At 35.8% G+C, this 15,575-nt stretch overlaps 1 protein-coding gene and 1 long non-coding RNA gene across 2 annotated transcripts; both read left to right on the plus strand.

Moving 5' to 3' along the window:
- Nucleotides 1-80: 80 nt before the first annotated feature.
- Nucleotides 81-807, plus strand: LOC126762000 (probable prefoldin subunit 6). The gene is made up of 2 exons (XM_050478461.1): nucleotides 81-269; nucleotides 412-807. The coding sequence occupies exons 1-2, from the start codon at nucleotides 197-199 to the stop codon at nucleotides 714-716; spliced, it is 378 nt and encodes a 125-aa protein (XP_050334418.1). The 5' UTR covers nucleotides 81-196; the 3' UTR covers nucleotides 717-807.
- Nucleotides 808-4,309: 3,502 nt separating this feature from the next.
- LOC126762002 (uncharacterized) lies at nucleotides 4,310-13,005 on the plus strand. Its single transcript, XR_007667405.1, has 2 exons — nucleotides 4,310-4,523; nucleotides 12,713-13,005. It is a non-coding gene; the product is annotated as an uncharacterized LOC126762002 (long non-coding RNA).
- Nucleotides 13,006-15,575: the final 2,570 nt, after the last annotated feature.

Consider the following 15,575-nt stretch of genomic DNA (forward strand, 5'->3'; position numbering starts at 1 on the left):
TCCAAACTTGGCAATTCTATAATTTGTTACCTGTCTTTGAATTCGCTTTTCTCTTTGACAGTTATATTAAAATTCGCCGCATAAACTCATGTGGTGTTACTTGAACATTTATCCATGATTTGGATTTGTCATTTGATCTGCAACTGTTTTAAAAATTATAAATATTAATTCAATATTTCTGGAATATTTCTTAAAAATGGATAAAAACAGCACTGCATTGGTGAAGAAATTGCAATCAGAGCTCGAAGCTTATCAAAATCTACAAAAAAGTAAGTCTTAGTCGGTCGAATTGCGGTTACTTATTCGCAGTAAAACAAAATAAATGTGCATATACATATGTATGTTTACATTCTTATGTACTATCATGTTTTTAAATGGGTAAGAATCGTTTTTTTTTTTTTTCTCTTTTAGCGTGTGTGAAATTGGTAAAGCAGCGTACACTCCTTGAATCTCAATTAAATGAGAATAAATGTGTGTTGGACGAATTGAATATACTCGGTCCCGATAATAAAGTGTACAAGTTGTATGGACCCGTTTTAGTAAAGCAGGATCTGGAGGAATCACGTCAAAATGTTGGCAAGCGAATTGAATATATTTCGAAAGAACTGAAAAGTTCAAACGATACATTGGAGAATATGGAAAAAGATATGACAAAACATCGGGAGACAGTACAAAAGTTGCAACAGCAATATCAAGTAGCAGTAGCAATGAAATAAGAATATATAGAGGGCACAATTATTTATAAAAACAATTTCAGAGGATCTATAGGAAATACATAACTCATCAAGATTAATAGTAAAAACTAAATTGTCAGTTGATTATTTGAGAATTCCAAAATTTTCAATATTAGTACTTGCAAATTGTTGTTTGCTCATCTAGTCTGAAAGAATGGCGAAATCATTGTATAATCCTAAATATTTCACTAAACATACGCCGTACGATATGGGTTGCCTCTAATATTCCAGTAGTAATAACACATTTGGTACGTTTCGTCTACTATTAAAACAAATAAAGTCACCTAATATTCAGCAGATCACAAAACTAAAAAGAACTCTTGCTTCCCAGTTTGTCACTTGTAGAGATCATCACAGATATTACGATTTTTTTTTAATTTGGTAAGGAGTGTGGATGATCTACTAGTATTGCTAATTGAGAATGGGAACCTCTGCCAAAGATACGCAGATGACATTGTTATTATAGCCAGAGGTTAATTTGAGGACACTATGTGTGACTTAGTACAGTGAAGTTTAAACTTGGCAAAAGGGTAGTGCAGTAGGGTTGAGTTGAACATCATCATTCTAAGACCACCATCGCCTCGTTCACGAGACGTAGGTCTCTGCCCGACCTCAGGAACCGTACACTTATCTTGGTCTCACGCTGGATTCCACTCTGCGGTGGAAGCAGCATGTTGACATGTCTTTGGTCAAGGCGACTAAAGCACTAATTGTGTTCAATCGGCTGACTGGAAAATCTTTGGGCTGCAAGCCTCATTTTGTAAGCTAGTGGCCTACATAACAATTCTTTATTATCCAAAGCTTATTCAATTCATTTTCTCCTCATTTACATCGGATATTTCATTAATAATTTGTATCGTTCACTGCCGTAACCACAGTGGGTCACATTCACCCTCTGAATCGATATCAAGTTCCTTTGGATGTACAGGTAAACAGGTCCCCGTGTGGTGGTATACTCTTTAGAAGAAAGTAATTAATTATGAACACTCAATCCAAAAATACTAGATAACGCCGCTATTATGGCTGTAATGTAAGAACGCTGATTGCTTAAATCGTCCTCGTCCAACACTAGAAACTCATCTAGGCAGGTTTTCTGTCTGCGCCGGCGGCAGACTAGTAAATTTGTCACATACGAACCATCATAAGAATCGTTTATGGTCACATCAATACGCATGACACGCATTAAGCAGCGCATATAGATGCAAGCAATCCAAACCACACCATGGACATATGACCTCCTGTGTGTACTCCGTTTGTTGTCGTGTATTGTTACAATATAACTATTTGTATTTTTTCTACTTTTGCTGATACTGGCACAATATCACTTATAGCACCGTTGATTTTTACATGATTATTATTATGATTTACATGCGTGCCTATATTTATACATACATACATATGTATATTGATTGACATTGCCATTGAATGGCATTTCGACGTCATTTGTATTGTTTTGAATTTTATCATTTGCCTCACTTTTTATACAAGCCAAGTCGCCATAAAGGTTAAGATCCTTTGCATCAATACTACTAGGTATTTCATTGGCCGACCAGGTTACACGAAACTTAAGAATTGAAAATTGATTGAAAACGTCGATTTTCAATGAGAGGGGATTGTAATTGTCTGACAATGTCTCCCACGTGCGTTTCTTTGGAGGAAAAGATTTTATGCTCATCTTACATTTTTTATTAGAATACATAAGTATGTATATTTTTGGTAAAATTTCAACAGATATTATCTCTGATTTCAATCTGACATTCCAATTGGCTAAAACCAGTTAGTCAAAGCAGAGAACGTTTAATATAGATTCAACCAGAGAACTTAAAACATAGAGCTCCTGCATCGACGCTTCATGTAATTTACTTTGAAGGTATAAAGCATATATTCTTCTCAAATCTTTTAATTCGTATCCATTTTCGTACTAATTTTTACTTAAAAAGGTGAACCAAGCCTATTAGTTCTCAATTATTAAATGTTTTTAATCATTTTTAATTGAAAATTAATTCTACTATGCATCAAATAGTAAAACGTTTCATGAAATATACTATTTAGATTTTGCATTTTCTTTGATTTTCATTGTCTTACATTTTTTATTAGCGATCTTGAACGGCGGCAACAAATACCCCCGTTCACATACATAAGTATGTATATTTTTGGTAAAATTTCAACAGGAATATTATCTCTGATTTCAATCTGGCCGTTCCAGTCATTCCAATTGCAAAAAGTCAAAACCTACCCAAACCAGTTAATTGTCAAAGTTCGATAGGTGAGTGGTTCTCACATTTCCAGTAACAGGATAGTTGGGCATCTCTTTACGGGGCATCTCGACAGGATAAAATCTATGTCTTGCTAACTGTATTGCCGTGCCTATTGCCTGTGGAGACTCCACATTGCTTATAGCTTACAATATATCACAAACTAATTCGTATGCCATATATCGTAAGCTATAAGCTGTCACTTCAGCAGTTTGACAGCGCAGTTTTCATTTCTATGAAAATTTCGAAGAGGCAACATATCCCATTTGCACATATGCCGACGGCATTTTCATTTCGGTAATATGAAAATTAGAAGAGCGAATATTAAGACGGTTGTGTTATAATATAAAAATACAGTACATTTTCAGAATAACATTTTTTCAAAAAATTAATATTTAGTTTAATATTGTTAATTTACAAAAAAATTGTGCAAATTGGGTTGGGAATAAGCGAAATCTTAAATTTAATAAATTTTAAATTTATTATTTTAATTGGTATGTAAAATGTATGCCACAATTATTACATATGTAGTAAATACATTTGTAAAAAAAGGATCTTTATTCTTTGTTATTATTTAATTTTTCCCAGAAATACATTTGTAAACAAAAGGATCTTTATCCCTTTTATATTTTCCACATAAAAGATTTAAACAGTTCTAGGGCTCAAAACATGCGTTACATCAGCTACCTACCCAAATGCTACCTTCGCAAATGATAAAATAAATTTTTCAAGAGCTCAAAGCATGCGCTACATCAGCTCGAACCTACCTACCCTACGCTTTTGCGCAAATGATTATTTTATCTCTGTGATTATCTTATGATAACAAATGCCCACATACAGATTTGGCAATGGCAATAGCAATAGATTTGACAGTTAGCAAGACATAGATTTTATCCTGTCGAGATGCCCCGTTATCTCTGGCTATAGTTTTTTACCTAAAGGGGCATCTCGAAAGGCAAAAATTTATGGCATATTAACTGTCAAATCTATTGCTATTGCCAATAGATTCGAAAAATTTAGCATCGACCATCGAAACGTTCGCTTTCCGAACAATTGTATCACACGCCAAATAAAATACAACGCAATTCGCACAGTAAAGTTAGACCTATACGGAATATATGACGACGTTTCTCACCAAAACAATTACGATATTCTAAAGAAGATGATCTTGAGTATTATAGTTTTGTTCATCTAACGGTTATACGTATCACTTGGGGACTCATTAAATACGTACGAATTTGCTTTCACAGGAATAAATAATTTCATTGATATCCTAAACTATTTTTGTTTTATTTACAAAACTTTTGTAGGGGTTTTATTGAAAACCCTGTACTATATATAATGATTTTCTTTTTTCTAACAAATGTATGCCTAATTTGTCGGTCAGTGTGTGAGTTATATAGAGTATTAGTGTTGGTACGGATTAATGCAGTTAATCAGAAGTTAGTGAATTGTTGTTAAATCTCATTTAATCCTCAAAATTTGAGACAGTTATAGCCCTAGACAGCTGATAGTGAAATTTGTTTAGCAAACTGTACGTTGTTTATATTCTGCCATCTACAAATATTAAAATTTGTTTTTGTTAATATACTTGCACATAATTTAATTAGCAATATAAAAACTATTTACCTCTGAAGCAGTAAACACAAACAAGGCGGCAGATTTCAAGCGACATCTGTCAAACAATAGCAGAAACCAAAGTGTATTCAACAAAGTGAAATAAGTATTTGACTTACGCTTATTTGACAATAAAATATTTTTTATTTATTTTATTTTTTATTTTATAAAAGCTTACATAATAATACAATTATTATACAAACTTAAGAAAATACGCAGCACTAGCATCATGGGCTATCGGCCGACTGGTTATGTTATATGCGTCGAAGAAGGTCGCTGTCTTTCAAAAAGTTGTAGATTTTCGAAATGTTGTTGCTTGAGGGATCCATCAATAAAATTATTGGATCAGTATTATTGAAGTTTGACAGTCTATGAGTTTGAAGTGCTGGACAATGTTGCAGAAGATGCAATAGATTTAAATCTGAATCACAAAATGGGCATTGGTTGATCTGAGTGCCATTTAGTATGTGAGCGTGTGTGATAATGGAGTGGCCAATGCGAAGTCTGATATATGGAATGATATAATTAGATGAAAGCGATGAGGGAAAGGATGGTTTGATACGATTTGAATTTATTCTAGAGTAGTGGTGTCTGTAATTCATCCAATCAAGCGCCAATTTAGTGGATCTTTGTTGAATAATAAGCCGTTTTATAGCACGCTTAACAAACAAGGCAGATGTAGTTGTTGGAGTGATGCACACCTCCTTAGCCACCGAGTCCGCAAAAGTATTTCCAATGATTCCAGAGTGACCGGGTATCCACATTATTTTTAGTCTATGTGCTAACGAAAACAACAGCGATCTAATGCCAATAATGACGTCATTGTAGTTACTGCGGTTTTTTAAAGCTTGAAAACACGATAGACTATCTGTACAGATGATGAATTTACCAAGGTTTTGTTGGGCATACTGGACAGCTTTGAGAATACCCGTAGCTTCAGCGGTAAAAATTGAACAAAATGGAAATAATAAACCATACGATATTCTTTGTTGGTTATCATCAACTACAAATCAAAAATTAAATGAGTAGTTTTGTTTCTAATATTGTATTTTCAAGTAAGTGTATAAAATATTTTTTTTCGTTGTGATATTTTTGATGCAAGTGTTTATTTTTAAAACTTTTGTTCAAATGCTTGATTCGAAAATGTATCCTGCACCTAAAAAACAATTTCTTGACATTATCCTCAAGAGCAATATCTTTGCATTTATCAAAAAGTATGTCTACCAAATTTCTGTCACTGCAAATGTTGTCGTTATTCACATTTATAAACACGTCTTCTAAAAGTTTTAACTGGTCTAAAAAATTTTGGTTCGGTTTTGTAAGTCCTGTCCCCCCCCGCTGGTCTACCCATGTCCATGTACTATCAGTTGAAATTCTGTCATCTAAATTTAATTTGTGTATTAAAAAACCACCCAAATATTCCAGTCCATCTTCATAAAATGAACCCAAACTTGTACGACTTAAATTTTGCTTATTAATTTTGTCAAGCTCTTTACTTAAAAAGTGTTCTTCATGTATATACATATATCTCATCTTCTAAAAAATATTCCGGATCTAGTGTCAGCCACTTTGCATCGTCCTCTTGTACGTTCAATGTTGAGCTGAAACTTTCGGTGTTCCGTGCTACAAAAAAAAAACACAAATTAAATAAAAACACTTTAAAGGATCATTTAATATATATCTACCAAACATATATTTTCGAAGTCGATATTTAAAATGTAGCGGTGTCGGATGGTCATATTGCCCTCCAACCGTTCTCATAGCGCCAAAAAAATGCTCCAAGATGTCTTGATTCAGGCGCTGCGTTAAAATATATTCCATCCCAAAGTTTCCATGTATGTAGGTACTCAAGTAATAGCTTAAGAGACGTTGTGGAAATAGTTACTCCCTTTTGAAAAGGAGCTATGCATCGTTTATTTGGAATCAAGGGCTCAGACATTATTTTTGACATTTTTTCGAGCACTTCGTTTTGTTGCAAAAGTGCTTTTTCATATGGCATTGTGAACGGAGTTTGATTAGAACGAATATTAGAATTAAAAATATCAAACCAGTTATTAACAAGTTGGATAAAATCTGCACATTCCACTGCGGTATATATTTTATGTCCATCTATGTAGCATCTTCTTATAGCATTAGCAAACGTGTTCGAAAATAGTTGCGCAGCAAGCTTCACTTTTTGACGGCTTGCGTCTTTTACTTCCAAATGCTCATCGCTTAATTTATAAGTAATGGATACGTCCGAGACTGTCGTTAGGTTCAAAACTTGCTTAATTGTCTGTACTGTTATAATTTTTCCTTCATAAATAAAACCACTATCTATAAAGTGATTTCTAATTAATTTTAAAAGGTGCGGTGCATCAGCACACAAATACACGCTGTGTATCACTATTAGGATGATTGAACCAAGTTTTTGCTAATGAATTAGTGTAAATTATTGTAAATTAAGACGCATTCTAGCATTCTCATAAAAATATAATAATATACCACTTACAAGTTGAGATACCGATATCTTTCCACATTGCTTGATTAGAAGGCCCCATGTCCGAAACGACTCCAACGACTGTAAAGTTTGCTGAATATAGTTTTGAGATTATGTTCTCCAATGTATCTTTCTTTATTTTATAATCAAATCTATAAAAAATATGTTGCTTCCATGAGGACACCAATCCTCGAACGAATACAAATAGTTTGATGGTTTTCTCACGACTCTCTGCATTGGATCATACTCATAGCATGAAGCTATTTTCATCTCATCTATGGAGAGCACACAGATCCGTTCCTGTTTACTTAATTTACTATGTTCCATAAGTTTAATCACATTTTCTAAAAGCCCTTCATCCATTTTCAATTTTCGCACCCAGTTATTCTAAGTGGCCACACACGGAAGAGGATAACCATTTTTTAGCAAATGCCTATATGCTTCGGTCCTGATGCATGTAAGATAACGGCCGATGAAATGTCTGACCATGACCAATGTATATTTTTATTTACAATCAGCTTCATAATCTGACCTTCCGTAAAAAACTTTTTCACTGCGGTTACAAGCTTACTCGAGCTCGCTACTTCACTCTCTAGCGACCTAACTTGAAGTTCTAAATTTTTCTGTTCCGTGGCAACTATATGTTCTGCATCGATAATACATAAGAAAATGATACGGTTTTCAGCTCATATTAAGAACTAAGAAAAATCGTTATATTGAATGCTTTATACTTTTCATGAACATATAATAAGTACCATGTTTTGTATGATCAATTAGTTGTCTAAAGGTGAAAATATAACGCAAAATGTGTGACATGTTGTAAGGGAGCTATTTGTTACTGTCATTTTATTTAATCGGTTCCGACAAATGATTACCCCTACATGTAAACGTATTAGCCGTATCACATTAAAATTTAGTCTAAAGACTAAAGTATATTCACATTATACAACGAGGAGTATTAATACAAACGCATAGCACCACGATATCTTACCATATGTAGGTAAAATAATCAGTGTTTGTGCGTTATATTTTCAAATGATGTTCATTATATCTACAAGTATGTTCATGTGATACTTTGCAGGGCAATTTTCCTCTACAGGTTAGAGAGGGCTTGATGCATGGCCTTGTTTAAACTAGACAACCAAAAATAACTTACTCGGTTTGAACAGCTGCGTTGGCAAGAGCATTATTAAAAAACGCGTGGTTCTCGTTCATGTGCACCAATTCCACAACACCAATTCCACAACAGAAACTCCTTACCACAAAAACTACAGCACAGCATGTATAGCTTCCGATCAGTTGTTAAAATTTTCGCGCAAACAAGTTTGTCTTGAGACCTAATCAATAGTAAAAACGTAAAATTTCTATTTATCAAAATATGAGGGTTTCTTACTTTTTTTCTTGAAGATTGGGAAGTAAGTTTAATGAGGGTACTGCATCGGGGCTTAGTCGTCTTCTTTTAAGGGGAGATTCTTTTATTTCCTCCGCCTTAAAATGTAGCCCACATATTCTCGATGACAAACTGAGTTGTACGCCACATACTTTTTCCCATTCCTTCCGTTGCGATTTGTCAGTTGGAGCACAAAACATTGGTAAGTTGCTTCCATGAGTTGTTTTGCATAGGCAACAAGTATTCGGCATTTTATTCAGTTATTTAAAAAAATATTGTTTTTCGTTTTGAAATTTGCTTACTTTTGAATTTCCGAATTTGAATTTTTGAATAAATGTAAGGGTTAAGTCAATGACAACATTCATGTCAAATAAGCGTAAAGAAAAATTAAATGTCATATACTTAGTTCACTTTGTTGAATACACTTTGGCAGAAACTATCTATTTTTGGGCAGTGTTGCCTACTCAAATTTAGTAAATTCAGCTAAATGCACGAAATTTTTGTGCATTACTAACTTGCATTAACATTGGTCAAATGCGCAAGTAAATGTAAATAAAGCCCGCTAATGTATTTTCTGTATTTTCGTTCGCAACTTTGTCAAAAATGGCCAATTTTAATCTATTGTGAATGGAAAACAAGGAACACTGACAACTGTTTTTCAAAATTTTCAATAATAAAACAAGAAATTTTATGTTATGATACAGTTTTAAAAATAACGTGCTGATATGATATGATTATTGTAATACAAAACAGCTGTTTACGAGAGTTTCAAACTCGCATAGCTGCCGTCGGTTACCTACAAATTTGGATCTGGTTAAGTGCGCAGTTAATCCGGATTAACGCTACCGTCTGTCTATTAGAATCCGATTCTCTGGTTTACGTTTTACATCTTAAAGGTTAGGTTCCAGCCCTCAAGTAAATGCTCAAGAAATTATCGGTATTATTTCTTTTGTGTGAAATAGTAGTTAGCAAGAAATTTTGACATTTCATATCGCACCGTGAATGTTAAAAAGTAGAAGAGTGTGAAAAAGTAATCAAACAGAAAAGATATTTGGGCAAGGGTAATTGGTATACAAAAAAGTAAAGCGTTAAGCGTGAACACATAAGCGCTGCAAACGACATCTGTCAAATATTAAAAATACACACGTTCTTAAGGACACAGTTATTTAGACAGCTGCACGACTACATGACTGCTGGCCGACAGTTGTCGCTCTCGCTAACTTCAATATCCTCCTATATTTGCCATCGACAGTAGGACGACAGTAACTCTACTCTACTGACAGTAGAATGGAAGATAGAAAGAGGAGGTAGAGTGGTGATGTCACTAATATGTACAATGTAATATTATTCACAGCTCTAAAAAACTTTACGTTATTTTACAAATAAAAGCATAAAATAGCTCTATTATATCATTTGTAATAACAATTGATAATTTAAAGCAAAAATATTTACCTATTTACTTATTTTTTGCATAAAAAATTTCACTTTTAACAAAATATTAAAATTCCATTGAAGTGAAAGAATTAGTATGGCCAGAACGATATTGTGTTCATTCAAAATGGACAACTGCCTTGTTTTGTGTACATGCCGGTCATTGTTATGTTGTTGCTTCTCACAAATGTACATGTAGTAAGATGCACAACGACGTTTTCAGTTCACTGTCGTGCTGCTGCAGTCTTTTTTTTTTTTTTTTTTTTTTTTTTTTTTTTGTGCCGGAGGGGGAATCTTACATAGATACTGCTACTTTGCAATAGCAGTATGCACGATTCGTACTGCCCGCTATAGGTGCACCTTATTCGGGACCACGCCCAGTCGGTAATAACTACTGTGCTGGACTTGCGAAACGGTACGCCTACGTACTAAGCCCTAACTAGGTCTCCTGTAGCTTTAGGCCCTGTGGGACCGCCGTTAGGCATTTCATCGCAGGGCAAGCTTAGCCTATGGGCTCACGTCATTACAGCGATATTCGCTGCTCTAGATTCACTCCTTCTTTGATTTTCTGCTCTTCTTAGGTCATGGAGCACCCTGGCTGCCATCTTCTCCACTAAATTCCACACATTCCTCGAGTGCAGCATATACGTCACTATATTCTCTGGTGTTATTCGGTTGGATACTTCCTTTTCCAAAGATAGTCGCTCATTTGTATATTTCCGACAGTGGAAAAATATGTGTTCTGCGTTCTCGTTATTGTTACCACAGAAAGAGCAAGCTACCCCTTCCTCGTGGCCGTACTTATTAGGTACTCCCTGAAGCATCCATCTCCCCTTGTTTGTTGTATCCCAGCGTGTTTGCCATTCGTTTAAGCTGGCTTGTCTTTCTACTCCGCTCTGCCACCGTTAGTTTCCGGCCGGCGCTTTTACTTTTATCATAGATTCGCTTAAGTTCGAGAGCCATTATGTCTGGAGGCATAATTCCTGCTAGAACCCCGACAGCTTCCTTAGAAACCGTGCGAAACGCACTGACTATTCTGATAGCGCTCAACCGGAACACTGATTGTACCACTCCAGCATATGTCTTATGTATTAATGTCGGTCCCCATACAGGCGCCGCATACATTACAATTGATTGGCTGACCTTGGCCAGAAGAGCTCTCCTGCTCTGTTTCGGACCTCCAATGTTTGCCATTATCCTTGATAAGGCCATGTTTACTCGCGCCGCTTTTTCACACGCTTTTTCAATATGCATTTTGTAGTTGAGCCTCGCATCAATCGTTACACCAAGGTATTTCACCGAGGATTGTGTTGTAATGGTGTGCCCGTCTATATTAAGCGAAATGGTTTCCAGTTTTTTTCTGCTAGTTATAAGAACTGCTTCCGTTTTGTGGCCGGCAAGTTCGAGTTTTGAACTCGTTTGATACTGTCTTATCTTTAGTACAGTATCACTTCATATATTTTGTATTTGATTGTCACAGCAATATCATCTGCGTATCCAATTATTTGCACTTCTTTCGGTAGAGGGAGGCGCAATATTCCATCGTATAGTGCATTCCACAGAAGTGGGCCTAGCACAGATCCTTGTGGCACACCACCCGTTACCCTATACTTTTTTGGTCCTTCGTCAGTGTCATAGAGCAGGATCCTATCGGCCAAATAACTTTGTATGACGTACAACAAATAGCTCGGTGTTTTTTTGAGCACTAGTGCACGCATTATATGGGGCCAATGGGCCGAGTTAAACGCGTTTCTCACATCAAATGTGACGACCGCACAATATTCTTTGCTCCCGTACATCCATCTGTCTCCTTCAATAGCCTTTTCTGCTATACCTGCAACTTTCTTGATTGCATCAAGAGTTGAACGCTTTCTACGAAAACCATATTGGTTATCAGAGAGACCTCCATTTCCTTCTAAATGATTTTCTAGACGGGTACAGATTATCCGCTCCAGAATTTTGCCCATCGTATCGATCATACAGAGCGGTCGATAGGAACTTGGTTCTCCTGCCGGTTTGTTTGGCTTCTGTAGTAGTACCAGCCGTTGTACTTTCCAGACCTTTGGAAACACTCCTTCACGAAGGCAGCGTGTGTATAAATCCGAAAATGGCTGAGGATGATAGCTGATCGCCATTTTAAGAGCCCTATTCGGGATACCATCTAATCCTGGTGCTTTGCTATTTTCAAAGCGCTCAGCAGCTTGAACAACTTCCTGCTCGGTGATTTCTGGCGCATCTGAGACTTCTTCGCGATAATAATTTTCTTCTTCTTGATTTTGTTGTGGGAATAGGGTTTCTACAACATTTTTGAGTAATGAAGGGCATGTAGGCGCTTGACATTTGCCACCTTTAATCCTTGACATTACAATTCTATACACTGCTCCCACGGGTTTTCGTCCACTTTTTCGCATAATTCTTTGAAACATGTCATTTTGCTCTTTTTAATCGCCTTTTTTAGGTCGTTTCGTTTCTTTTTGAATGCTTCTCGCAGGCTGTCACAATCTAAGCTGCCTATGTTTCGTTGAAAACGGCGCCTCGCTTTGTGACTTTCACTTCTCAGAGATTCAATTTCTCGATTCCACCAATAAGCAGGCTTTCTCTGTGCGGCTGTCCTCTTTTTATTGCTAGGTTTGAGCAAGGGCGATTGGGAAGTTTCCCAATATGTATATTTAAATTTAAAAATATCATAATTAATTAATATTATTTATTTTTCAGGTGGTCCTTTTTAGTATCCATATTTAGATTTTATATAATATGTCACCAAATTATAGTGTGTAAACAAATGTATGTATTTCTTATATTTTAGGCTAAATTTTATGATGAACTGTGGCACATTCATGACCATCATGGAGTCTGGAAATAACAAAATAAGCCGCAGGAGACCCTGTCATTGAGCTCGTATCTCAAGGCAAGGAATGAGAAGGTCAGGTTTTTCACCGATTTTAAAAACTTGCGGAATGATCCAGTCTTAAAAGCTTATGTAAATTCTACATCTGGATCTGATGCATGGAAAAATAATTCAACATTTCTTTGAATTTTCCAATATTTATGTTTATTTATAAAAACAATAATTACTATTTATTTTATGTATATCAAGTATATATGTTTTTTAAGAAAAGAAGAAGAAGACAAGTGAGTATAAAAAGATATTTGTTTTAATGTTTTGATTTAAGTTCATTAACTTTCTGTAGCAGCATACTGTAAAATTCCATACACATATCATCACCAACTGACCGTGGAAGCTTATTCAACAACCAGTCAAAACTAGCAAGGACTTGTGCATATGGTGAGTTGTTCTTTGCTGCTACCAAATCTTCTTGCTTCTTTAAAATGTTGTTGAATCGATACCATGCCTCTTCATTTTGACTTCCGCTAAACGTCCGACTACTTGTGGGGTGTTGGATTCTGCAAAATACACAAATAAAAAAATAAAACATGCACATTATATAAATCCATTTACATGCACATTATATACACTTAACACCTCCACATTCGCTCTATTTATGGGGAAAGTCGAATCAAAATCTTCAAATGTTGGACTTGTGAAAGTTCTGCGAAAGCACAACAAAAGTTCAATAAATTTTAAAATAATATTTAATAGACTTACGTTGTTTTGTGTGATATATTTGGCGAAAATGCCATTTCTTCAGCAAACTCCCAATCAATCGTGTCTGAAAAAAGGCTCCTCCAGCGTTTCTCTACCAGCGTTACCATTTTTGTGCTTGCGGGCCACCCCCGCAACCCCCCTCACGCCCCCTTATCGGAAAGAGGAAGGTTCGAACTTTTTAACCCCCTAGAGCCACTATAGACCTGTAGGGAGCCCTTTGAAAATGACCAAAAATCGGTGTTTTTACTCATTTTTCCATACAAACTGAAACCAATGCAACCCAGCCAACATTTTTGTATGGACAATAATTCAAAATAAAGAAAACCAAAATGTTTCAGTGCAATGTACATACATATTTAATTGCATCTACATATTAATGGTACAAATTATCTATTAATGCTACAGAAAATAATCCTGGTCGGTCCAACACCCGGGTGTATCAGATTTTTTCGCATAGAACTCCTTTTTGCGTGGGCGGCCTTTCAAAAATAACCCTGGTCGGTCCAACCGCGCTTCAAAAAAATAACCCTGGTCGGTCCAACACCGGGGTGTATCAGATTTTTTTTCGCATAGAACTCCTTTTTGCGTTGGCGGCCTTCGGCCGCGCTTTAAAAAAATAACCCTGGCCGGTCCAACACCGGCTACGCCATCCACAGTATTTTAGCATTGAACACCTTTTCGCGTTCACTTCATACATTTATTGCTAACTGGGTTTAATTTATTCCCTTTTGTTCGTGCTTTCTCGGTAATTTGACAGTTGAAATTAGGCAGTCATTTTGGTTTTTCGCATTATAGAATTGAAATTGAATCCAGAAAAGGTGTATTTTATTTAAAGATTTACAAAGAAATTAACAATCAAAAGTAATTAAAAACATTACTGGTGGTTTTTATAATTCATAAGTAATATATGTGCGTGAAAATGTATCCATAATTGGTTTGGTACAATGCACAACAGGTGAAAATACACTAGCATATATTGAGAAATTTGCAAAAAATAGCATTTTTTACAGTGAATTTGTGCAAAAATTTGCGAACCGATTTTTATAAAATATGTTTAAAAATAAAGTTTGATAATTTAAGCATACATTCGTGTTTAAAATTTTCAATTCGGTTGTCTCGTTTAGGTACAGTGAGCCAAAATTAACCGGCGCGATACTAAACCCAACCCGTTGTCGTTTTTCATCTGCTGTGACATTTTTTATTCTCTTTTGCCGTTTTGCTATAGGTCTTGAGTCTTCCATTTCCAAGGATTAAATAACGTAAAAATATCAAATAAAACCACAAACTTACTTCTTCTTCCCACTCAATTTGCGTCAGAAATATATAGAAACTGTTATGTTTCTTCGCAAAACCAGTATTGCCTATACACAATTTATAAAATAAAAGTAGTAACTATACTTCCTGAATTTCTTGAGAGCTGGATGTTGCCACAAGAAAATTTAACACCAGAAAACTTCTTGATCATTTCTTAAGCGTTTTTTTATATGAAGTTTTTGCTTTTCTTGAGAGCTGGAAACCCACCTTAAGGTATTTCGCTGGCTTTGAATCGTGCAAGTCGCAAGATTATAACATATTCGGTTGCATCCGAACTTAGCCCTTTTTACTTGTTTAGATTAGCGTCTTCGCTGCTTTAAGGTCCAGCTCTAAAGTAATTGCTCAGGAAAAAAATACATTATTTCTTCAGGTAATTTTGCCAGCTGGTTACGCATTGTGAATGATCCAAATTAGAAGAGCAAGAGAGAAAAAACAAAGAAAATAAACTGCCAATGCATTACTGCGACTTTAGCCTCTACGGCTGTGCAATCTGCACCTAAACCTTCAAACACTGCGCCGCCACTCCACCAGAGTGGCTAACAGGGAATCTCCACGGCCCATAGGAGCTCCCCTTTTGATCAGTAAGTTAAACAGCCGCTCAGTTCTTCTGAGTTGTGCAGGTGTCAACGTATTAGGTAAAGAGCGCAGTGGAGGCCTAGCCTTCATACTGCACAACATCGTGCAATTTCGTCTTATAGACTGCGCCATCAAGGTATAGCTATCTGGTCAGGCGATGTCGATCCGAGAT

Source organism: Bactrocera neohumeralis, chromosome 6 (assembly GCF_024586455.1).
Source record: "Bactrocera neohumeralis isolate Rockhampton chromosome 6, APGP_CSIRO_Bneo_wtdbg2-racon-allhic-juicebox.fasta_v2, whole genome shotgun sequence".
Lineage (NCBI taxonomy): Eukaryota > Metazoa > Arthropoda > Insecta > Diptera > Tephritidae > Bactrocera > Bactrocera neohumeralis.

Excerpts from the sequence above, each read along its gene's own strand:
- LOC126762000 (XM_050478461.1), top strand. The coding sequence starts at position 197 with ATGGATAAAAACAGCACTGCATTGGTGAAGAAATTGCAATCAGAGCTC. Across the intron at positions 270-411 it reads TTATCAAAATCTACAAAAAA|CGTGTGTGAAATTGGTAAAG; the intron begins GTAAGTCTTAGT and ends TTTCTCTTTTAG.